Source organism: Blennius ocellaris, assembly GCF_963422515.1.
Source record: "Blennius ocellaris genome assembly, chromosome: 22".
Classification (NCBI taxonomy): domain Eukaryota; kingdom Metazoa; phylum Chordata; class Actinopteri; order Blenniiformes; family Blenniidae; genus Blennius; species Blennius ocellaris.
In genome coordinates, this window is record NC_137671.1 from 12514443 (window position 1) to 12539696 (window position 25254).

Genomic DNA, 25254 nt, shown 5'->3' on the forward strand with positions numbered 1-25254 from the left:
GGTAAGTAAATCTCCAACACAGGATGAAGCCTACTTTGTATTCAAGGCACTACACTCTTATGTTTCCCTCTCCTGCTCCATCCGCTGGATTAATTGATTAAAAATAGCCTTTCTCAGAGCTTCCAGCAGTTTTCCCAAGATGGAAAAAAAAGAACAAACCAGTGAAATTATTATTATTTTTTAGCTCTCCATGCAAATGTGAAATGACAGCAGCTTCCATAAAAAAATGGTGTTTACAATTATTGTATCTGCGAAACAGAACCCGTGCACTGAATGTATGTTTACAGAGGGGAAATGCTTGTTATCTGAGTGTTTGTAAGAATATTGTTTCCTTATTAAGGTAACTTCCTTTCCATCTCATTTTAAAATATCCAAATGCACACAGTTCCTCCTCAGTCTATTCAGGATTTTTATAAAAAAATATAAATGTAAGGACCTGAAATAGTGTTCATGTAAACTATGTGTAATTTGTGTTCGGCACAAATACTTGCACATAAATTCACATGTACCATTTGTATGCAAACACAATTTATGTTTCCTAAATATGTAGTTTTCTTCCCAGCTTGTACCTAAAAATACAAATAAAATGCAATGTAGCTGTGGACCAAAATATAATCATTGTCATAATGTATGTGGTTTTCGCGTGATGGACTGGCGAGTGGCGACCTGTCCAGGGTTTACCTTACCATTGTTCGCTGGGATTGGCTCCAGCAAGAAATAAACTACTATAAAAGCTGAATGGATGAAGTGAATACATGAGCATATAGCTTCTCTGTATAAAGAAAAAAACAGCCAAAAAATCTGAAAAGCTCAGACTTTGCATTGTGTCTTCTGTTTATCATTGTCACACAACACTGGGTTTCCTTTGCAATACTTTCCCATGAGAAAAAATACATTACATGCTTAAAAACAATTGATGAAAAATGTTATTCCTTACACTCATTCCACCTTTGGCCTCAAGCCAGTAACGTTTTACCAGTGATTATTGATTTAATTGCTACAATCAAAGGAGCCCACTTGTGGATCGTTACTCCTCATCATTTGTGTCCGTCTGTTGTAGTTTCATCACTGTCAGGCCCAACAGGTCAGCTCAGAGCTGATTAAGATAAAGTCTCCTCTACATCCTCCGTCCCTCCAGGCCGGCCTGTTCAGGCGAGCAGATTTTTTCCGGGGGCTCGGGGCTTCAAAGAGGCAGAAACAGTTTGAGCTACACATCAGGAAGTTGGCCGTCTCTCTTTTGTCCCGGCAGCTTTCATGTCGCCTGTGAGGCCGGTTTCCTGATTAGCTGAACAAGTAAATCCAAAAGGGTCAGGGTCGGCTCAGTGCAGTGGACGTAAATGTGTGTCAAGTTTAAACGTATATAGACTGACGCATAAATCAAATGCCTGTGTGAATATCAAACATCATTTAATTTAAGCAGTCTCCCATGCAAAAATTCGGTTTCAATTAATTTGAGAAGCACTGAGTGAGAACAGAGCGCTGGCTGGAACGATCAGTTTAAAAGTTGAGAAATAAACACTATAAACTATGGCTGTGTGTGCCATTAGGTAGCATTATTTACATGTACGCTGTTAAGTATTGCAAACAATATGATTCAAATAAACAGAAGCATTTCAGTCAATGACGTGTCTTTCTTTCGCTCCTGTTTTTCATCACATTGCAAAATTTCTGCAAGTTAATTGTGACAGAATGCACTTTTCTCTGTTGAAAACAAATTACATTTCATTTGTTTGTAGTGTACAAAAGCATAAATGCGATAAATAAAAGCTCATTATGTCTGCAGTTATACTTGTATTTAATCATTAGCAATAATTGTTGAAACTCTTTCACTCTTTTTAACTGCTGACAGGATTTTTATGCTTCTCATAACTATATCTCATATCGAGTAAATAACTATCAGGAAATGTCAAAAAGTAAAGAAAAGAGCTTTGTGTCGAAATTTTTGTCATTACAGTGGCTTATAGTGCTTCCTGAATACAACTATTCAATATTTGAAGGACTACCCGGATTAATAGCTCACGCTACCTTGGAAAAATGGGCAGAAACTCACTTTTTCCACATCTTTTGACAATTTTACAGCAATAAAAGCTAAATAAATCCAGTGATGTGTGTAAAAATGCTGAATAGATCACTCAGCATTTTATTTGATCGAGTAACCAGCGACGTTTTGTTGAATTTCCCTCTTGAAAAGACACATTCAATACCCTCATGATTAAAAAAATTATGAACGTAACCACTGAGAACCTTCGGCAAATTGATTACTGGGCCTTTATCTCCATCTACACGACTGATTGATCACTTTCCATTAGCTGGCCACACAAAATCGAGGTGATCTGACAACAATGCCACCGCTGGCACCTGTGTTAAAAGGAGGCCAAGCCTTCGGCAATGTTCCCTGAGTGATGGTGTCAATAAAAGCCTGTGATGAATCTTCAGCCTCACCAGAAGGAAGGCTATGGGAAATCAATTGCTAATAAAACTAATGCTCTACGCTTCCCCAGGAGAAAAAAAATATAGTAGATGCGGCGAGAGAAAGACCGGGTTGGGATTTGAGAGGGTAAAACCAAAGAATTGTGGAATCAAAAGATTCCTGTGTACAGTTTTGATATTGTTGAAGCACGATGCTGAGCAGTGTATTTATACAAAAAGAAAGAAAAAGAAAGTCATGCTGGGAAAACATCGGAGGCCAAGATCCAGGGAGTGTTACAGTTCAATTCATCGGCAAATTACACTTTTCACACTTTCTCGAACATTCCGAAGACCACCAGGATCTCCTATGGAAAATCATGGCTGCATAGTGCTGTGTTTATCCCTTACACATCAAGCGAGGGACCCTTCATTTGCAATTTATAGGTTCTTGAGAAATCTCACCTAATAAAAACGGCACATGCCAACAGTATCGTACTGCCCGGCAGCATTTGCAATGCCCAGCACATTAAAATGAGCCAACGTCCAGGAGCGCCGCTGAGTTTTACAGGTCTCCCAGAAATCGTTGCCTTTCCCACACAGCCAGCTCTTATCAGTGAAACTGTGGCCAACTCCAACACCCTCCGGCCATCCATCCATCCCACCCGCAGGTTCCAGCCAGAACCCACCAACCTCCAGTACGTTACGAGAAAACAAATGAGCAGCCAATCAGTCCTCAATTCTCCATCTAGCTGGAGCTCGACAGTTAATTACAGCGGCTGACGGCGAACGGGTAATTAGAGTGGCCTCCTCGAGCTGCCTGCATCCACGGTGATAAATGTGACGCTTGATTAAAAATGGACCGAATACTGTTCTCTGAGTTAACCAAACAATGCATAAATCAAAGCTGTGTACAGGCTGCAGATATAATTTACAATGCCAGACAGATGTTTTTCTGTCTCAGCTCGCTGCATTGTTGCTTCTACTGGAATTTATGCAGCATTACACTCTTTCGCTTGTCTCTGAATACATGCTGTCTATTTTTATTACCAAGCTGTACTATGCAACAACAAGCTAAAGAGTTGCTATAGTTTGATGAAAAGTTCTAAAAAATTATTGTATATTTATACTATATCACTATTGTGTGTTTGCTCTGTTACAGACCTGTAAAAAAAACCACAGCTGTGATCAGCTCCCATGTGCTACTCGGTATGAAGATGGATGGGCCCACTTCTATACGTAAATCATTTCTGACGTTGACCACAAATTCTTCCAACTTCTCAAATCACTGATTTGATATTACATTACTCTGAGCAATCATTCCAATATCTATACCAGGAGAAAAGACTGCGGCGAAATGCAGAATGAGGCCTTATTTCAAATCTAGATTTTGTAGTTCGATTTTTTTCTTTTGTTTGCTTTAGCAACAGAATAATAGACTGGAGTCTCCACATGCACAACACGAAAGGTGATACCAGCGAGTTTGATGCCTTGGTGGAAGAAGTTGCCAGACATATATGAGTGTTATTGCAAATAAATCTCAAAAGATGATCAGTCAAAGCTCAACTATAAAACAATGAAAACATATATATTTTTGTACTTATCTTTTAATTACTTATATAAAAGTTGTGGGGAGCCATCTGAGAAAATACCTCTGACCAAAATAATGACAACTTCTCTGCTAAATGCTGAACCAATGTGCATTTCATTTTTCAATGTTGTAATTTGCATTGCAGGTTATACATTAATCATAAACTCCTCCCAGTATTTTCCACGATCTGGAGCACACGGACAATATTACATATTTATGAAGATGAACGCATCAAATCGATCGTGTGTGTCTGTCAAACACTATCTTCTGAGTGCCTTATTAGTAAGATTAGCTTGCACGTGTGTGTGTGTGTGTGTGTGTGTGTGTGTGTGTGTGTGTGTGTGTGTGTGTGTGTGTGTGTGTGTTCAATATCCTGCAAAAACCTTTAGGCCTACAACGTAAAAAAAAAAACCATTCTAATGAGCAATTATTTCTCCATCCAAATACTCTGCTGTGGTTATTATTTTAGCTGGAGTGGTACAGATATTTCACCACTATCCAACACTTGATGTCTTTTTTTTTTTAAGCTCCTGGAGGATTTTCCTTTCCCTTTTTTCCCCTCACCTGTTTAATTCATTTTACCTTCGACAATCAATCCCACTGGCCTAGTTCCACACAGATGCTGGCGGTTGGCACAGTGACCTATTAAAAAACGTCCACCTTGAGCCACCTAAACTCATCATTATGTACACCCAGTCCCCCCTCGCTAGACCCCCCCCCCCCCACCCCTCCACCTCCCACACTTGAATGAAAATGGGGCACTCTCACATCGGGGACAAATACAGTGTCTGGCATTGATTTCTCTCCATGGGGAATAGATGGATGTTGGTGGGTCATGAAGAGTCATGGCTCCGAAAGTGGCTGCCAATGTTCTCGGCTCACTTTTCACCTTTGGCCAGCTGTATAATTTGCATGCACATATGTTCAGATTTCACCCGCGCGCTCACACACACACATATGCAGAGGACCAGGTGTGAACACAAAGCATCAAAAACACTCTGTCCAGAGGGTTGCAGGCCCACTTTATATTCACTGGAATCAACAGCATGGCAGACCTTGGCAATGTCCAACTGGGTTTGGAAAAAAAGTTCCTTTTTATTCAGTCTGCTACAAAAATCAGTGTGTCAGACCATGAAAACAATTGAACTTGAAGTAATGAACTGACAACTGGTACTTGCTCTGCGGTGAAGTAAGAAGAGTCGGAGCTATTTTGGTCGAAGGATAATCGCACGTGGATACGAGGAGTCTATATTTCGCGGTGCAGGTTTGTTCCGTGGAGGACCAAACTTCTGTTCAGTAACTTTACAGAGACCAGATCACTTTTAATCTGCCGCCGGGATTATAATGAGGACGAGTTTAATTGCCGATGACAAATCATGCAGCCAGTGAAGGATCTGAGCGCTGCAACGCTGCCAAGGGAGCAGCTGGAGAAACAAAGCAGCATTCTGTTTCTGCTCAAAAGCTTTCTGTCTCTGATTAGTAAAAAAAAAGAAAAAAGAAAAATCACTTTAATTTTTCACCCGAATTGGTTTGTAATCCGATGACAAATTAAAAAATGCAGCTACTTTTGAGAATGAGGAGGATTTGTGTGCATACATTGTATGTAAAGAATGGCTGTGGGTTGTACAGAAAACAGCCTGTAGTGTCACACTCGGGAGCAGTGAGGCTTCTTTCTGTTTTGACAGCTTTCGGCAGTCGGATCCACTTGCAGCGTTTGTAATGGCCAAGTGAGCCGCACTAACCGAGCATACAGCACTGTATCCAATCCAGAATAGGGCCTCCTTTCTTCTGCCGTGACCAGTTGTCACATTCCAGCATTAGCCGGAGAGAAACGGCAGCTAAAGAGGGGTACCAAGGGGGCCAACCCAAACTAAATCTGTCTTCCTTTCAAGGATCTGTACTAATTATCTAAGATCTTTTCAAATTCTGATCTGTGATCTGTTGAACATGGCTGGTACAACGAAACCATTTGCCTGAACTCAACTTTTAACATTGGAACCAATGAAGTCATCCCAAAGGTGCAAACCCCATCCATTTGACCCTCAACTTTGGACAAAGCTAAACTTGACTAAAGTGGTTTTAAAGGTACTTTTACTGGAGCCACGCTTTTAATTCAGCACTAGAAACCGTTAGCATCACAAGCTACAACGAGTGCAAATGATCAATGATTTATGAAACCAACAATAGATATGTCACAAACACTTCCCTGCAGGAGGTTAAATACAATCCAAGTTTGTCCAGCTTTCAGCAGGAATTCTATAATATACAGCCTTGTTGAAATGCTGCAGGAAAGTCCATTATATAATCATAAAACGCATTGTATAACATCATAAAAGTGGCATATTGCCGTCTTAGATGGTCCGGGGGAACAAGCAGACATGATGTCATGATACAAGACGATGACATTTGTTCGGGGGACTTTGCTTGGCTGTGGTTATGCGCAACTTGTACTTTTCATCATTCTTTCTATAAACAGAAAAGAGACAAATGTGATGATGGAAAGAAAATGAACACTCCTCACTGGTTTCCTCATCTAAAAAGATAGATGAATAAAATAGATGACAAAATAAGTTCACCTGCTGTATCATTGGAGATAACATACCAAACATGTCTTGGTCCAGACTCTTTGTCAGGTATCCAGTAGACACTCCGGGAAATCCATGACTCTTCAGTGACTTTCTGAGATAAACCTGTAGTAGTCAAGCATTCTGCGAAGCTGTGTTAGGCGTGTACAATTCATAGCATTGTGTTTGTTATTCTGTTAACTGCTTGTTTCCACATATGAAAGGAACTGATATTGGGATTTGATTTGAAGGGAAATATGACACAGCTAGTTATCAGGATTAAACAGATCTGTGGTATCGTGTCATTATTGTATCGGTATCGTAACGGTATTGTATTAGCGTCATAATGGCATCATATCGTTATAGTAACAGTATCATATCTGCATCATTGCAGCATTGTATTGGTATCTTACTGGTATTGTACTGATATCGTATTGGTATAGTATCTGTATCATATCAATATCACATTGGTGTCATATCGGTATAGTATCGGTAAAGTGTTGGTTCAGTTAACCAGCTATATCTAAAGGATTTAAATTATTAGTCTTTTTTTTAATTCTACAGACGTGACTACACTTCAAAGCATTTAATTTCTTACATATACAAATGATCTGTGTCAAACCGATCACCTAACGTGATCACATTTTCTGAAATTCCGCCAATTAACTTTGAATTCCCTGAACTTACGTGATTATGAAACAGACGACATGAAATGAATACCAAGCATAATGAGCATACCTATTCATTTTGCTCTGCGAACAAACATCTTTCCTGTCTCCGATGGGGTTGTCACGAGGTCTAATTCGTCTGCTGATAAGACTGTATGTTAGCAGATGCTGGTGGTCATAGCGGGGAAAAAAAATAAAAAATCAGTCAGGCAACCGAGTGTAGATGAAATTGGCATTGTCAGCCACCTCGGTAATGGATTGACTGGATGTGTTATCACGGTAGTGAACAAACCGTGGGGGAAATGTCTGGTTGTGTGTGTCTGCTGTGGTAATTCGCCCGGTGTGGTGAATGAGACGGCACCGTCACACTCTGTGGTGACCTCCTATCAGAACGCGCACCATGTCAACCCAGCAGAGACACAAACCAGCAGCAGGACGGCAAACTGGAAGGTTTAATTTGATCAGATAGACATTAAAAAAATAGAAAATACCTTTGGGTGATTTATTTTGGGTATGGGGCAACCAATCATTGTATTAACAGTCTTAAGTTCCCTGCTGTGTGTTCATATCAAACTGAAAAATGAATAGCCTTATACACTGCGGAGCTCAGTCGAACCAGCCGTGTTTTTATCTCAGGCAGAAACATACATAATTCAGAAACCTTCAGTACAGTCCACCAGATGAAGACATGAAAGTAATATATTGAATGGGTGAGCTGTAAAGGAGATAAAACTGTGTGGTATTGGTTGCTTCCCTCGAATATATATCAAAAATAAATTAGTGTTGTCAAAGCTCATCATGAAAGCAGTACAACTACACAGGCTTTTGCTCCAGCGGCTGATCTATGAATACCAAAATGACATTCAGAAGATGGATACATACAGTGGCTGGTTTATCTAAAAAAGAAAGGAAAAGAGGAAAACAACTATTATCAAAGGCAGATTGTGAGAGCTTCTTAGAGTCAGAGCTTCTATGTTAAACAGCAGTTCACCGTATTTTCAGCTCGCTGAAAGGAAAGCCACAGCTCCCACTGAAATAAGGAGCTCAATCTGTCTCTGTGAAACGGGTGAGCAGACTATTGAACAGTGCTTAAAAAGGGCACTGCTTCAAAACGGGGAAATTGGCGTAAATGTATCCTGCCCCTGACTGGGTAATTAAGGAGGATAGTTAACTTGAAGGATGATGTGCTTTGTTGTTTCAAACACAGAGTAATGGATAGTCAAACCGATCCAAACCTGAGTGACTTGGTGTTTCGACGAAGAAGGAAATGTCAGACCACAAAAACACAAAACTGTGGCTATATGGCAAAACAGGAAATTGCAATGTTCTTCCCAACTCGGTCCAGCTTAGATTGAGTCCATGCTGTTTTTTTCCATTTTTGTATACGGCAACAATTTTAAGCACAATGGCATATTCTTCTATTTCAGACGATCCACAATAATCCTATCCTCTCTTTTCATAACACAGCGTGTGTCATTGCTCCTCAAAATAGATCCCCATTGTACAGTGGTGGGAGAGCCGCGAGACAACAAATCTGAGCTGATGCTTCCACATTTCCTCAATCTGTATCATCTGTGGTGGTCATCCACTTTTAGGCACTTATCGGGAGGAAACAGGAAAAGGAGAAAGGCTATTTCCCTTTGCACACTAAATCAAGGGAACCAATATGAGCATGCTGCAGTCCAGTCGTGTCAAACATTGGGCCTGTGGGCAAAATTCAACTCGCTGGACGAGTTTGCAAAATGTAAAAGTAATATAGAACTGATTAAATACTTGGTTTTTTTCAGTGAAGGTACCTGCTGTTCCCACTGTTTTCAGTAACAGTAGAAGCCATAATGCAACTCTCAAACCAGAATTGAAAGCCGCAATACCTGTGAACCAGCATTAGCAGCAAAACCATAACTTGAGGGTAAAACTGTGAAAACATGTACTGTATTACTAAAAGTTGCAGGACTTCTGTGCTTGAGAAGTTATGGGCTTTTGCAAACCCACTGTGAGGAAAAAAAACTGACTTCAACCACACTTTATTGTCATGTTTTGTGAAAAGTGCATTAAATGCAGGGTTTCACAAAATATTGCAAATTTATTGACATCCCAATAGCAGTATGTGCAATGTACACATCACAGAAGAGTGACAAAAGAAAGATAAATGTTTCCATGCTGTGTGCATTCACGCTTTGCGTTGATATAAAACAGCATAATTAATCACAAAAGTTCTGCAATCAAGTAATTTAAAACGTTCAATTAATTTTATTCCATGAAATTATTTCACATCAATCTAAAAAATAACCAAAAAAACAATGAAAAACAACTGAAAAGAACAAAGTCGACCAACTGCTTCTGTTCTGAAATGCACGTGATTAAGAACAACCACAATAAAAAAAGATGATAAAACACAGCCCAGTCACAGAGGAAAAACAGTGTTATATGTGTATGACCGTCTGCAGGATTATCATATACCGTATTTACCTAAACTGATGTGTGATCTTTTCAGGATGTACTTTTTAATTTAAAATGAGGAAAAACTTGATGTTGGTATCTATAGCTTATGTTCTATTGGCTCAGCCTGATTAAAAATGAAACCTTTTAACGTTTGCATCAATCCAGTCAATGAGATTTAAAAAAAAAAAATACTTTTTTTCTGTTGCGCTATGAGGAAACTTGTGACAAGAAAAATACCAACTGCTTTAAAGTGACCACATCGCCCTCGATATGTAGCTGGTCCCTCCTGAACTTTGAATCCTTCCAGCTCTCACACCGACTCTCTCATTCTCCCCCTTGCAAGTTTTTATGAAGTGCGAATCACAAACTGCCCCCCCCCCCCCCCCCCCACACACACACACACACACACACACACACACACACACACACACTTGGAGCTCTGCAGGCGGCCCTTTTCTGACCCAGAAATCACTATGCATATTAGTCTATTTTACAAAGGCGAGCTGAAGTAGCCATGCATGACGATTGAAAGAGTGTGTGCAGTGCACAGCTCGGGTTCAGTGCCAAGGTTGCCCACCTAATGGATCTGTATTGGTTTTGTGAAGCGCTTGGCACTTGGAATAATAATTAAGGCAGTCTCTGTATGCTGAGATGAATTGAAGATTTGTTCCAGCTTGCGGGGCATAACAAGTGTTACCTCCGTGGAGTCGACGCATTTTTTGAAATGAAATGTTTGGCACCATAAAAACATTTGTTTCCTCAGTCTGTTCAGAAGGATTTTCCTGCAGCTCGGCTCAATGCCGGGGCCCTGGGGGGGGGGTAACCGTTATTGCTTTAGGTGATGATGACTTGTCGAGTTCACCTAAAACTTTACGTGCATATTTTGTTTGCAAGCAAAGTTGAAAACATCCAACAGGCAAGTCAGAATATGATGCGCACTGGGAGAACTACATTTTGTACAATACCTTGGCTGTGTTGGAAACTTTCCTGCCAGAACTTTGAATCAAAGAGATTTTATACACACACACACACACACACACACACACACACACACACACACACACACACACACACACACACACACACACACACACACATTTTATTATTATTATTTTTTGTTTGTTTGTTCTCAGCCAAAGATGTCCAAACTATTATTGGCCCTCAGCAATTCACATTCACATCCGAGCACCATTGTCACGTATGCACACACCCAAAACGCAACAAAAGACTTACATTTTCACTTGAAGATGTAAAGTAAATGGGGCCGGAATGTCTCTCAATCCTCTTGGATTTACATAGAAACCAGAAACAAAGGGAAAATACACCCCGGCTCCGCATGCACATGCATGAAGCATGTGTATTAATCATTTTCTCATCTAACTTTTCCCAGCAAACGCGAATACTCATATTCCTTAAAGTGCTTAGCTACCGATTTCAAGAGCAGTGCAACACATGTCAGATGTTTCCTTTTCCGTCTCAACCTTCCAACTAAAAACAAAACGGACGTATCGCAGATCCTACCAACCTCCCGCATTGAGGAAAAATACCTGATTCAGCAATCTGATTATTTACAGTATTGAAGGTTTCACCATCGCCGGGAAAACGATAGAAATGTCAGTGACCATTAGAAACAAAAACACATCAGCATCCATTTATATCCCATTGCGTTTTGGAAGAACTTGCTGATTCGTGTCACTTTAGAGTCTCTTTTAACATCCAGAATTGATGATGTGTCGTGAAATTTGACACACAAAGTGTATCATGAAAAACACATGTTTGATTCTCACAGCTGTGCAGGGACACAGAGAAAAAAAAACATTGTAGTCACTAAAAGACGATACTAAATGGCTATTGATTACAAAAGGATGGAAGGGTAATCGTGCAATCCCCTCCTTGGGCTTGGTTTTGTATTACGCTCCAACTGCTGTAACTTCCTTTAGAAGTCCACCTTGTAGTTTTAAGAGTGAAAATGGATGCCAGCTTTTAACTGTAACCAAACGCCACAAAAAAAACAACAACCCCACCATGCTTACGAAGCACGCTGTGGTAGAAATACAACCCCATGCTGGCTGAACACGTTTATGTTTAAAGAACATGATGAACATGCACACGCTCGGCCCCCATTTGTGGGACGTCCGCCACTTTATCTGAACTTCTCATCCTCCCATATCTCACATGGGTGTTGCCCGACAAATCTGCGCCTCACGTGGAAGTTAAAGCGTTGTCGGGCTGGCTGTCCATTGACATCGCAGCTCTGTGATCCGCGTATGGCGTGGATAGCGGGAGCGTCGCGGGACTAAGGTTCACCGGTCATGTCTTGGCGGGCGGGCGGGGGCGTCTGCGGCCTACGGAGTTCGAGGGCCAGCCAAGGGTGAGCAGCAGCCTCGGCCATGCATCACTGGGATCCGATGGGACAAGGGAGGGGGGGCAACCTAAAAATAAACACAGTCATCTCCTCTCTGCGGCTGAGTCATTCATTCAGAAGCATGGGTTTATTAAGTCTGTCATGTTTAGTCTTTCATAGATCTGTTTGCCACTTACTGTGCAGATTTATTGTATAATCTTGAAGCTTCAGAAGACAACAAATAAAAGCGACACGAGAACCACAGTTTGTGCGATTGTTTGAAGTTGAACAAGTGATATGCAATAATGTTAAGTATTGTGATAAATACGAGCAATGTGACATTAATGTCTTTGAGATCTTTTTTTAAAGAACAGTTCTCTTTCTATTCCTATTATTTAAGCTTCTTTTTTTGCTGTTCCCACCAGCACTTTAGTTTTTGGTCATTTATCCTTTATTTTTGTTCTTTTCTGCTTGTGACTTCTACATTCTCACCACCAGGTATGTTATAATGCTGCAGTGTTAAAAATGCAATCTGTTGCAATACGATGTTTCATTTTGAAAGTGTCAAGGCATTTTGTTTCGTACGTTCCTGTCTGGCTTGATATAGCACCCATGAATATTACACCTAATGTCAGAGAAGCAAATATAATTTATTGCAATTTGCAGTTGGTCTTGTGGGATATGTATATTGCACATCTTTATAAAGCGATGATAATAAATTTGTGAGATATTCTGCAACCCAAACTGCACCCGGAGGTGATTTTCTGCTCTTTGAAAGAACCGTAAAACACGGGTGTAAAAGGTACGGCCCGTGGGCCAGAAGTGACACGCAAGAGGCTCCAATCTGGCCCAATAAACTACACAATTTTTTTTTTTAATTTCATAGAAAACATAATTTTTTAACATAATGCAACAGCTATAAATATTTGTGGACATTTCACTCTACTTTGCAACCAAATGTTACATTAAGATTGATTTTGTGTTGCGATTGTAGTCATTTAATATAGTAATTCTATAATTTTGTGAAAAAATAAACATCTTCATCATAAAGAAAAAACTTTGAACTTTAAATTTAAAGGTTATTAATGCACTATTTTGCTAGTCCAGCCCACTCAGGGTGGAATTGTGCTGTTTGTGGCCCTTGAACTAAAATGTGTTTTACATCCCTGCAGTAAACAATCAGTAGAAAGAAAATTTGAATCCTCATAATTAGTAATTTCAAAAAAATGTCCACTGACACACTGAATAAGGAGAACATTTCAGGATTTGAGCATATGTTAAAGTTGGCTGATTTCAGCACATGAAGTCGGTTCAGGTTTAAAATGGAAATACCTTTCAAAATGTGTTCGATCGTGTGTTGTGCGTGTCTCAATGCCGTTTCAGTTTGAAGAACAATCCACTCACACTCGAGTGCCAAAATATCGGTTTCCTGCTCGTGTGAAAGCTTGATTCCATTTCCAAGCAAGAAGATCGACTTAATTCTCTGTCCACAACAGAGACGCTGCCACGTCTCCTATCAAACAAATTAACTTGACAACACTACAGACGAATTCACCCCTTTCGCCATCCTGGGTCCCACCATGCTTAATTTGCAGCTTGAAAGCAGTTTCAAAGCCACAATATCTGCAGTCGACCACAAAGTGTTTCAATTGACAAAATCTGCAAGTAATCAAGATGAGATTATTTGCTCCCGCAATCCTATTGTTAAAATGATAGTTGGAGCCAAACACCCAAGACCTGGGGAGGTTACAGACTGCAAAAAAACAAGATTCGAATCGCAACAAGTTTGAAACCAAGGGAGCGAAAAACATGTGCTAATGTTTAAGTATATTGGGTGAGTGCATATGATGGTGACACATCAACAGAGACACTTTTTTTCTTTCTTCCACCAACCAAACCACACGTTTCATGAGGTTTGCCGGCTTCTCCTCGAAAACACATTATCCTTTATGTACGAAAATCTAGTTAAAAGCCCCACGCCTCAAAACCCGATCAAATTACCATTCATAAACACTTTTTTCATCAGTTTGCCTCACCACACTGTTCACTTTAATTTAGTCTTCAGGCTGTCTTACAGCGCTTACTGTCAAAACCCCTTGTGACAGACGCATGCTTTCTTTTTTTTTAACCTCCGCTGAACTACTTTAATGCGCACACAATTCAGTCACAGGGATTCTGCTCAAATCATTGCATTAGCTGGCTTCTTCCTTCAATATTTATGTGCTCCAAGCATATAGTGTAACTTAAACAGCCCCAGCACAAGTGGAGCACATGTTTTCAATAATTGTTGAAGCGGAGGCGCTGGGATCTCAAGGCAGCGTTGACGATCACAGGAACACCGAGACATCGGAGGTCTCATCAGTGAAGAAAAAGACAAGGTGCATGCAAATAAATTGCACTTTTTTTTTAATGATCAGAACAGCACATTGCTCCCTTTCTAAATTCATTTGAAGGCGTGTTTCAGGCCACCCACTGATCCCAACTTTTTTTTTTTTTTTTTTTTTTTGCTCCGTCTTTCATCTCAACCAGATCCTTGTAAAATTACAAGCTGCAGTAAACAACAGTGACAAAGAGAAGCTACAGCAAAACAATCAACCTTGGGAGCAGTGCAGGGGACAGATAAGTTATCTTCCTCCCGTGTGGTCTTGTATTTTAACTATGAGACGTCAACCTCTCTTCCCAGATTGATCTAAAGTGAGCCAAAGCAGTAAAACGTGCAAAAATCAACAATTCAGTTGACCCTCTGGTGGCCGGTTGAACTGAATTGGGATTAACAAAGTTGGCTGAGTCTAAATTAAATTCCTTTACAGACACATAAGATAAACTTAGCACACGCGGACCACGGCAGCTTTAATACAGAGGATGCCTTTTGAGCGCTGTGGCTTTTCACTCGTGTGGAGGCCTTTTTCTTGACATAATTGCATTCTGTTATTAGCAAAGTAATGTAATTAGGTTCTTAAGAGAATACAGAACAGTAGCCTGTAGCATAGAAACAACATTGAAAAGTGGCCTCCTGCTTTAAAACTGAATTTACTGCTTCTCTTATCTCAGCGGCTGTTGATACAAGCACATGGTCACTCCTGACACAACAATGCTTCTTTATTAACCGAACATGCAAACACGGGTGCTACATGCTTAACTTCACATGGGTCAAGTGGAGGTCACATAAATGACAGAAACTTGGAATTTCTTTATTCAAAAACCAAACGATATTGACTATTTCCATAGGTGCATAATAATAATACGATGGCGCATATGAAGGCCTGACATTAACGTTTAAAACTCAAACCACAACGGTTTGAAGTATGATGAAAGGGTGCGTCGAAGAGCCAATCCCACATTGTTGCATTTATCGGTCAACCACAGAAACCAAGTTAGAAAAGAAACAGATGCTGCAACCCACAGGATCTATGAGTTGCTATCTTCATTCTCTCGAAGCAGAGCTCAACATCACCTTTGTGTTATTTGTGAGGCTTACTTGCGTCTTCGGGATGAACATCGTCAGTTTCAGCACAGCGTTGCCAAGATGGCGAAGTAAAGAGTGTACGCCACTGAAATCCAATCTTCAGCAATCTCCTTTAAAGCTAAAGATGAAACTGTTTGCTCCCCTGAGACAAAGAGGGAGGGATGTTTTCACTCCAACTCCCCGAGGGGCCATAATGTATTACTACGCTGAGCAGTGGGACTGTGACGTTACTGGGTTCACAGATGTTTCTGGAGACGCGGCTCTGAATGCTGAAATCCACTTAGGGTGCCTTTCATTTTCCAACATTGAAGCAAGGAGGAAAGATAAAGGAAGCTGTGTGAGCTCAAGTGAATAATATACTAGTTCTCCAAGCAAAGAATTCCATTTATTCACCAGGCTGATCTGTCAGAAGGTGTTGTTAAAGAGGAATATAACTGAAGTGTCAGAATCGGGCAAAGCCTCGTTTGTCACACTGTCGAAACGATGTGATGATGGATAGTCGTAGGAGAGTACAGACTTTATGGTAAATATGCTTCCCAAACCGTGACTACATTTTTCAGGCAATCAATCTCACAGCCCGTGTAAACAAATCAACACTGTAATTGTCTGATGTCTCGTTTGAAGTTTGCCAATACTAAACTGAGGGGGGAAAAAAAAAGCCTGGCTGGAAACCAACAAATCCCATTCTGACTTTCTCCCCCATCAAATCAGAAAACGGCCTGGCGCAAGTCCTCTCGCGGCTCCCGTAAAAACGTAGTCATTTCACACGGAGAGGCTTTTCATTGGGATTACAATCGGCCAAGTGAGAGCCTGGCCAGGTTCTGAGCAATGCCCAGGAAAAACACTTGACATGATTGAAAAAACAGAGCCCAGCCAGAACATCCCCAGAACTCCGGAGTGTCTGGATATAGAAGATTTATCTGCATCGCCATCTTGTCTAGGATGCTAAGAACTGCATGTGACATGCTGCAAGAATTTGATTATGGAGCGGAAAGGTCAGATAAGATCACTCCAGCTCACAACCGGGCACAAAAGTATGAAAAACCAATTTGTCTACATCTAAGTCGGGCCTTCTTGTCGACTCCGCAACAGAATGATTCATTCAACTCTCCCCTACCTCAATCTTTCTCTCGCCCTAACCTTTTAAACATAACTCTACCCCCCCCCCCCCCCCCCCCCCCCCCCAGAGCCCCGAGGGAAGAGTCCTGGAGCACACGACTCTTGACCCCGTGAGAGAAGATCCTGTTTGATGAACGACCAGGGAAGGTCAGACCTCTGATTGGTATTCAGCCTCCTCCATCTGAGAGCGCTGAACCAAAACGCCAGTGTCTGTCCCCAGGAGTGTAAATTACCATGGTGACTTTGATAGATACACAGTGTTGGTGGACGCTGAGCTCTGGCTGAAGGCTCGAAGCGGGGCGTGTAGGCTGAAGCAGGCCGAAGCAGGCCGTAGCAGGCAGAGCAGCGCCCCCAGGTAATCTGTCACGGGCACGGCTTTCTGACAGCCTCGCGGTGTCGTGCAGACGGAGCTGATGGATGCGCGACCTCTGGGCCTTTCTATGGGGATATTTGGCGAGGTGTGATGTAACTGAAGACGGCATGTGAAGCTCATTTACACCACATCTCTGTACTTCACCGCGTCTCCTCCTCCGCTTTCACCGCGCACACTCACTCACTCTCACTTACACACAGCATGTAGTGGGGGTCACCCATAGCGCTGAAAAGTGAAGTGTGTGTATGCATATGTGTGTGGGTGATGTTTGAGGTGGTGGCGTGGGGGGCGGGAGGGGGGTGGGGGGGTGTACAGTTGACCTTTAAGGGGGTGTCTGGAGATGCTAACCAGATAGCAACATCTGACTGAGCTGTGGATGATTAAGGGAGGCAACCTGTTCGCTCATTGTTCATGCTTTATAATCCACAGAGAAATCGAGAACATACCTTGCATGTCAGTGGTTTCGTCCAGTGATTTAACACTTGATATCAAAATCTGAAAAAATATCCCTTTTGACAAGAGTTAAACCCCCCGGCTCTTACCCATGTACAGTATTTCAGGGTCAATAAAGAACTACATGTCCAGATGTTCTTCGTAAGGTGAGCTACTCAGCTGGGGCGCAGCTACTAAACACTGACATGAAGGATGGTTAATCTCAGAGGCGCAGATGTACGGCCAGTACACCCACACTATCCGAAAATATACCAACGCATGCGCCAGCCACTTTATCAAAAACACTTGTACAATCTAATGTGGTCCATTACCACAAATCTGCCATGAAATCTGCCTTCTCAGTGGATCATGTGGCAGAACAGGTTGTGTCTTATTCCCAAGGCTGGAGTTATAATCTCCCTCTCCACCTGTTCGTGTGTCCTTGGACGGGACGCCAAACCCCAAGTTGCTCTTAATGAGAGGAAAAGCACCTTGCATGCGAGTGCGTGAGCCATTTGAGACCCCTATAGTGGTAAGAACAGAAGTCAAGAAGCCAATTTACAAAGCTAACAAAGTTTAATGAAGCTTAAAAAACTTTTTTTTTTTTTTTTTTTAAAGGTATAAACTGAACTAAAAATTTGATGTTGAAAAAGTAAATTGCGTTCAAAAGGGTTCTACTTTCCAGGAGAGTAACAGAACATGATATGAACCTTTCAGTACAATACAATACAAGAGTGCATAGTATTGAAAAACAAAGCTATAAATCTTCAATTAAATGTAATAAAGATAAAATTAAATTATTATTACTGTTACTTGTGTGCAGGTTGCAGAGACTTCCTATGACTTTTTTTTTTAAATTCAGCTAGACTTTACAATTTGTGAGTTTAGAGCCGATCATCAAACTGACAGCTCTGCTTTATTTAGTTTATTAGCTGCTGATGACGTGGCTTTAATCAATATGCAAGTGAGACAAATTGAATCCCCCTCTGTGGTAAAAAAAAAAAAATGATTACGCAGAAAGAGCGATACATAGACCTCTTCAGCAAATTGCACCCTGGCCGTAGAGGACGTATAACTAAAGTATCATCTTTCTGCTAGTTTCAGGGAAAAAAAATAAGTGAAGCTTTGTTGAATTACAATTTGTGAGCTAATGTGTCTAATACTAGCCCGTAAAGGTTTCTTTTCCTTTGTTATCTGATTGAATAGTACTTCTTAGTTTCACATTTCAAGCCATAATTCGTGAATCAACTCAGCTCAGTGGTTCCCCCGCTTCCTGGCTTTTGATCACTCATCACCAGTTAAGTCTTAGCGTAACGAATTATGAGCATTTCGGGCATTTTTCCATCACAGACTGTTTCACTCAAAGGTGTTTAATGAGACTGAGGGATGAAGAAGTGCATGCTAAAAATTAAAATGTGAAGTTGTGACATAAAATGGAAATTCTGAGATCCAAGTTAGTACAGATTAATAAGACAAACACAGTACCTGGGGAAAGAACACAGGAATAACACGCAAAAACTCTTCCACTCAACATGGAAATCTATCCAGACAGAGAGCAAACCATGACAACACTATGGCCTGATAATTTAAGGTTTAACTCCAATTATATACACCTTCTTTTACCTTTTTTGTCTGTTTCATAACACTGAAACTGAATAGCTTTTCTATTTGGACAGTCTATAACACTTTACCCATCTTATTGTCATCACAACTCCACACACTCACGATCACATCTTCGGCCAAGTTAAAATCCCAAATTAACCACATTGATCGGACAAAACACAACGTGTCAAAAAACAGGAATGGATATTATTCATGATATTAAAGCATCTTGTATAGGAAGCAAATAAATGAATAGAACATGATGTGTGAGAGTTGATAAATGCATAACCATAAATATCCTCACTGTTACAGACTGGCTAAGTTTTATTTCCATACGGAGAATTTTACTTTCTGCTTAGTTGGATCCACCTTTACCTTTTAAGCACTGCTTTTCCGTGCATGCCCTTCTAGGAACGTGTTGACGTGTTTATTCAGCTGTTTTCAAAATTACTCCCAGTGTTAAATAAGCTCTCTATTCCCCAGAGTGCAGATCATTGTTAGGACAAGCGTGAGCGCTTCATCAACACAAAGAGCACATGAGGCAGTTTCTGGATGGGGAGGAAGGGACACTGTTCGGGTCACAACACATGTTGAACTCCACCTGCTTTTGGTGGAAATAACCTGTGCATCGGTGTTAATACAATTTGGGCATATTTGTAAGGATTGCACGCGGGTTTTTGATTGGGGTATGCGTCAAAAAGAATAAATAAGCAAATAAACTGACGCGAAAGACCTGCATAAGTTAGGGTTGTTTTTTTTAATGAACGTGTCAAGTAATATTGCATATAGAATACCTCCTTCAATGCTCCTCCCTGCCTTTGTGTCTTAGAGCAAAGCCGACAAATCAGCAGGGATTTATTGCAGCCTCCAGACAAAAGCACATGCAAACAAGCGGGGTCGGCGCGGAGACGCGTCTCCCAGCGGTTTGGAGGAAACGGGAGGAGACGACGACAAGTGTCGGAGCGCCGCGCCGCGCCGCGCCGCGCGCAGAGGGCGAAACCTACTGTACCTGTCATCGTAGCAGAAATCCGCGTCCAGCGTGTTCAGATAGAGACCCACAGCCACGGCGGTGCACACCAGCTCCGTGATCATCTCTCAAAAGCAAAGAGGCAGAGGGACAGCGGTAGAAATGTCTGTTAAGTCTCTCGTGTTATTGTGCCGCGCAGTTCAGCCGCTCGGCAGTGCGGCTCTCCGGCAGGGCATTTTTTTCCACGTCAGGCAAAGTGTGTCAAAGTGTGCCATGTTTCCTCTAACCCATCTTGCGGTGGCACGGGTCGGGGCTGCTGGAGGGCACGTGGGGCTGTCGCTGGCTCTGGCGCGGGGCTGTGCGCATTTCTGTGCTGCTGCGGTGTCCGCGGTGTGCGCATCTCTCTCCCGCTTTGGCACCGGAGAGAGGAGAGAGGCGAGCGGGGAGACGCGTGTGGTTTTCTGGGAGGGTGCGCATGCGCACTGCGCTCTGCACTGACGGAAGGAGCGGGGAGGAGGAGGAGGAGGAGGAAGGTTTGTGCCCATTATGCGGTGATGATGGGATGAAATATGTGGTGATTGTTCTTGTTCATTTGGATTTTCACTCTAACTTGAATTCGTATTTTCACATAAGACATTGTTATTATTTATGAACAATAATTACAACAAGATTCCAGTTTTAACCACAATAAAAGATATCACTTCACACACTGGACAAAAATATTAAATGCAACACTTTTATTTTTGCTCCCGTTTTTCATGAGCTACACGCAAAGAACGTTTTCTGTCAACACAAAAGGCCAACTTCTCTCAAATATCGTTCATAAATTTGTCTAAATCGTTCTCCAATCCATCCGCCTCACAGGTATGATATCAAGATCCTTATTGGACAGTAGGATTGTTGCACAGATGTATCTTGGTCTGGTCTAGTTTCAGTTCTAATAATAATCTTTCCGACAGCCAAAAGAGAAAAATGGAGATGTTTCTATTCTGATGTAATTATTTCTTGTAGTATTTGGAGCGATTAATCTTTTTCTAAAGTATAGTGCACCTTATGATGAGGTGGAGATCCTGGGTTCAAATCCCAGTAGTGCCTTACAGCATTGTCAGGAGTGGCCTGGGGGCTGCAGAAGTGGACTGGATAGAGTCAGGATTAAAAATGGATGAATAGCAGAATAATACCTTCATGAGTGCTCTGATGCAAACTAATACATCAGATAACGTGTACTTTTTGAGCTATATATTCATTACCATATAAATATTTCCGTGAGTAAAATTCTCCGTTATTACTTCTCATAAATCCAAAAGCTTCCTTGATGACAGATCCTGACTGCGGCCACAGGCACTTTATGCTGGATCCATCAGTCAATTCAGATTTAATGCTGTGAGGCTGCGCTAAATGACCAGAATAGGAAAACACAACCTGCTGACATTATCTCAACCAAACCCACAAATTACAAATATTGATCAATTTGCCACAGGCCACCCCCCCCCCCCCCCCCCCCCCCCCCCCCCCCCCCCCACCCCACCCATCTCTGTGAAGAGGCTCAACAGAGAGAGAGCGAGAGAGAGAAATGTGATTGATGAATTTACTGTACGTCGCCCTATTGGCCAGCGTGCACGTAGGCATCAGTTTGGAAATACGCAGCCTGCTCCTGCTGACGACCAGCTGGACCAACGCCTGTTCCCCCAGTTGGAGCTCGAAGAAGATAAATCCAGCACAGAACAGCAGAGAAGGGAAAACAGATGGTTTGGGGAAGGATGTATAGAGACATTGACAAAGCATTGCACGCTGAGGTTGGATGGCCATTTGCAGGTGTGACCCTGATTCCTAAAAGGATTTGACCTCAACCTTGAGGGAACCTGTTGTATTAATTAGTTCAGAGTTATGCTGAGGTGCTTCCTTCTCTGCGACGTCCGTCAGTGTCAAGAGGTTACAAATGAGAGCTTGTGTTGGTGGAACCTCATATGCAAACTGCATGTTTCATTTTTGTTGTTTTTTTTAGGCAGTTTTGTTGAGGATTGTCTCGCCAACACTGTCACAAGAGAGCAGCACATATTCACCTTGCCCTCAGTCCATCCCGTGGGGACAAGGAGGGGGGGGCCTCTGTCTGCCAGCAGCCTGCACAAGTAATTAAGGGATTAGGCAAGGAAGGTAAGGAGAAATATTCCTGTAGAGAGTATAAACAAGCCCAGGGCAAAACAAACACATTACAGGAAAGAGATGTTTGCTCCCTTTGACTGATTACCCCGACGTCCTCACCGTGGAGGTGTGTCATGAATATATACTGCTTACATTTCAAATGTAAGCGGTCCAGAGTAAGAGCAACCTTTTATTTGGTTTCGGATGCAGATCTGAAAGGTCATTTACCGGCTGAGTGAGATGGATGGAGATGGAAGAGGACATTTTCAACAGGCGCACAGTGTTTCTTTTTCTCTACATTTTCAAATATGAACTCTAAATATTTGTCACATGTGATGAGAGGATTTTTCCTCTTTTGTTTCCTGTTTGGATTCTGCTGTTTTGGGAGAAGTGACAATCTATTATGAAGCGTGTAATTTGAAGCGCATGGGCACATTTCTAATTTCATCCACACTTTGTTTTGCTCATGGGTCATGTGTCTAAAAAATCTTTTATGTAAAGCCTGTCAAGCATTCCATCTGCAACACAGCAGAGGAAACAGACGGCATAATAATAATCAGCCAAGATGCGCAACCAAAGGTCACTGATAAAACAGCATTACATCACTTCAGCTTGTAATTATTGCGGTTATGGAATCAGTACAGACAAATACTGAAGTTTTAGAGAGCTGATTACACATTATTTTGCATTAAATCTATTGAAAAGCTGCACAGATCACGTCTCTCCTTTTCCTGCTCACTGAGCCAGCACGTTAGGACATTCCTGATGTCCTAACTGCTTAATCCTCCTTGTAGCAACGTTACAGAAACCCCACTGTCACATTACAGTATAACAATACCACTAAGACTTCCTGAAATAACATCTACTGCATTTTCAATTGATATGACATGTATCTATTCAATATAATGTGTTAATTCATCAAGATAAGAAGAAGTCCCAATTTTTCTGCTTTTTCAGTTAATAAAATTCCTTACAAAGTTTTAATAAGTTTCGCCTGACCAGCAGGAGAATCCTTATCCCAGCAAAGTACGACTGGCGCTGTTATTAAAAGCACTTAATGGTAATTTCCCCTTCCAGATTTTCCCTCCGGAATCACTGCTTCTTCACCCCAGCAGATAAAAATCACGCAGGAAACAGATAATCACAGCTGGAAGCAACCAGGCCTGGGCCTCGCCTTCCCAGAAATAGCACACTCATAGTATTAATATCAACATTTACTCTTGGCAATCCCCAGAAATAAAAAAAAATTAAAGAAAAAATCAGGCTCCAGATCCAATCCGCCCTGGTTTCTGGAACATTCGTGATGGTGCCACCTACACCTGCTTTGAAATATACCATAGCAGTGTCTCACACAAGCGGGAGCATGATGATTGTTTGGGTTTTGTGCCGGATTAAAACAGATAAGTTAATGACCTCTTTGTGATTGTACATTTCCTGTTGAGTCACACTAATCCTGTAGTGCAAAGTGGGCTTGATAATGTTTTAAAATGTTCTCTGTATTGTTTAAAACAAAAAAAGGGGGATTTTTGCAGATACATGCAGATAAATGCAGTATTGTGCCAAGATTAAAACAGTAATGATTCTCATTACTGTAGCCATTAGTGAGTGAATTTGGTTTTGTGTGTGTTTAGAGACAGAAATTGTTCTTCTGAGTGAAGAACAAAAGAGCAGAAATGCTCAACGTGGCTGGTTATAGCTCCTCAGGGGCATTATTAGAGATACTCTGTGTGTCTTTAGTTCAAGCACAATGGCAAAATGCAAACAATTTATACAACCTAATTGATTTTATAACCTTAAGTAAGGTGAATAAATGACAGGAAAACCCTTTCTTCTGCATGACACAGACTGCTTAATTCTTAATCCGAGTTGTTCCGCTTCAGTTTCCCTGCATGAAACGTTCTGCAACAAGATCGTGTTCCTATTATAACAGGCGATGTCTTTCACAGTACAAATTCAATGAATGTGCAATTTACAGTCCGAAAACAAGGGATTAGATTTTTGCGCATCACTCAAAACATGTCATGTCAAAATCAGATCTCTTAATAAAGTAATGAAATATAATGGAATACATTTTGCTTCCCTGATTGCAACAGAGCTCAGAGTTCTTTCTTTGCCCAACAGTGTTTCTCGCTTGCTCCGACTGTTTTCTATCACTTCGCAGATGTTTTACATCGATCTAATCTGATATTTGTCTGAATAACAGTGAGAACGGGCAGCAATAATGGAAACTATGAATCAGAAGGATCAGAAAAATAAGTGTGTCTAACATGAGCGGTTCGTTCTCTGAGATTTGGTTTTCCACACTGTCCTGGGTCACACATTTCCTTACTTTTTGACATCTGTGTTTACATTTCAACATGTACATGTCTGACAGGCGTAAAATGCATTTTTGTGTCCCTGCATATCTTCAGAGTATACACCTGCCGACAGTGTTATTAATCTTCCGTAAGTGAGGAATGTGCAAGAATCAGCTAACCATTCACTTGAGTTTCAGTGGACTTGTATTTCCTAACAAGTGACTTTTTTTGAAATAAGAGCAGATTTGACATGTATCATGAGAAACAATGGAAGCTGTTACTACTTTACTAAACTCCTGTGCCAAATTATTCTTGAATTAACTAAATCCTCCTGATATCAATATGAAAGATGTTTGAAGTCCACACAGATTTAGGTAAATCCCCATAAGTTTTATCGGATAGGCGTTCCATCCAAACAAAGACTACAGGGTTGCGTTTGTGCTGCAGAAGCTCCAGCATTTCAAAGTAAAACTTAGTTGTTCTCTTGTATTATGTCAGTTTTAAAATCAAGTACGAACTGATAAAGTTGTGCTTCATCATTGGTTGACTCTTTTCTTGCTTGTGCACCCATAATTGCCATGGCCTGTTTTTGATTTTCACATGTATCCTCATATATCTTCTGTTTTTGCGATGTTGCAGCATCTTCTAAAGCCACTCTGCTACGTGCTGCTGCCTATCCCCAAAAGGAGAGTCAAAACAGGACAACTTGATAACAGGGCTTAAGTGGTACATATTGTTAAACAGCAATCCGTCACATAAACGAGCACTTAAAGCAGCACTTGTCTTTCTCCCTCTCTGTATCTGCATTGACAAGTCCTGTGTGATAACGACTGCAACTTCC

General features: G+C 41.3%; 1 protein-coding gene across 2 annotated transcripts in view; it reads right to left on the reverse strand.

Annotated features, from left to right (window-relative positions):
- The window catches only part of LOC308146751 (protein O-mannosyl-transferase TMTC2-like), a 59146-nt gene extending 38992 nt beyond the window's left edge, over window positions 1-20154 (reverse strand). For both annotated transcript variants that reach the window (XM_080518663.1, XM_080518664.1), the window contains exon 1: window positions 20017-20154. In XM_080518663.1, the coding sequence (XP_080374789.1) occupies window positions 20017-20099 (83 nt within the window). In that variant the 5' untranslated portion in view covers window positions 20100-20154. The remainder of the gene's footprint in view (window positions 1-20016) is intronic.
- Window positions 20155-25254: the final 5100 nt, after the last annotated feature.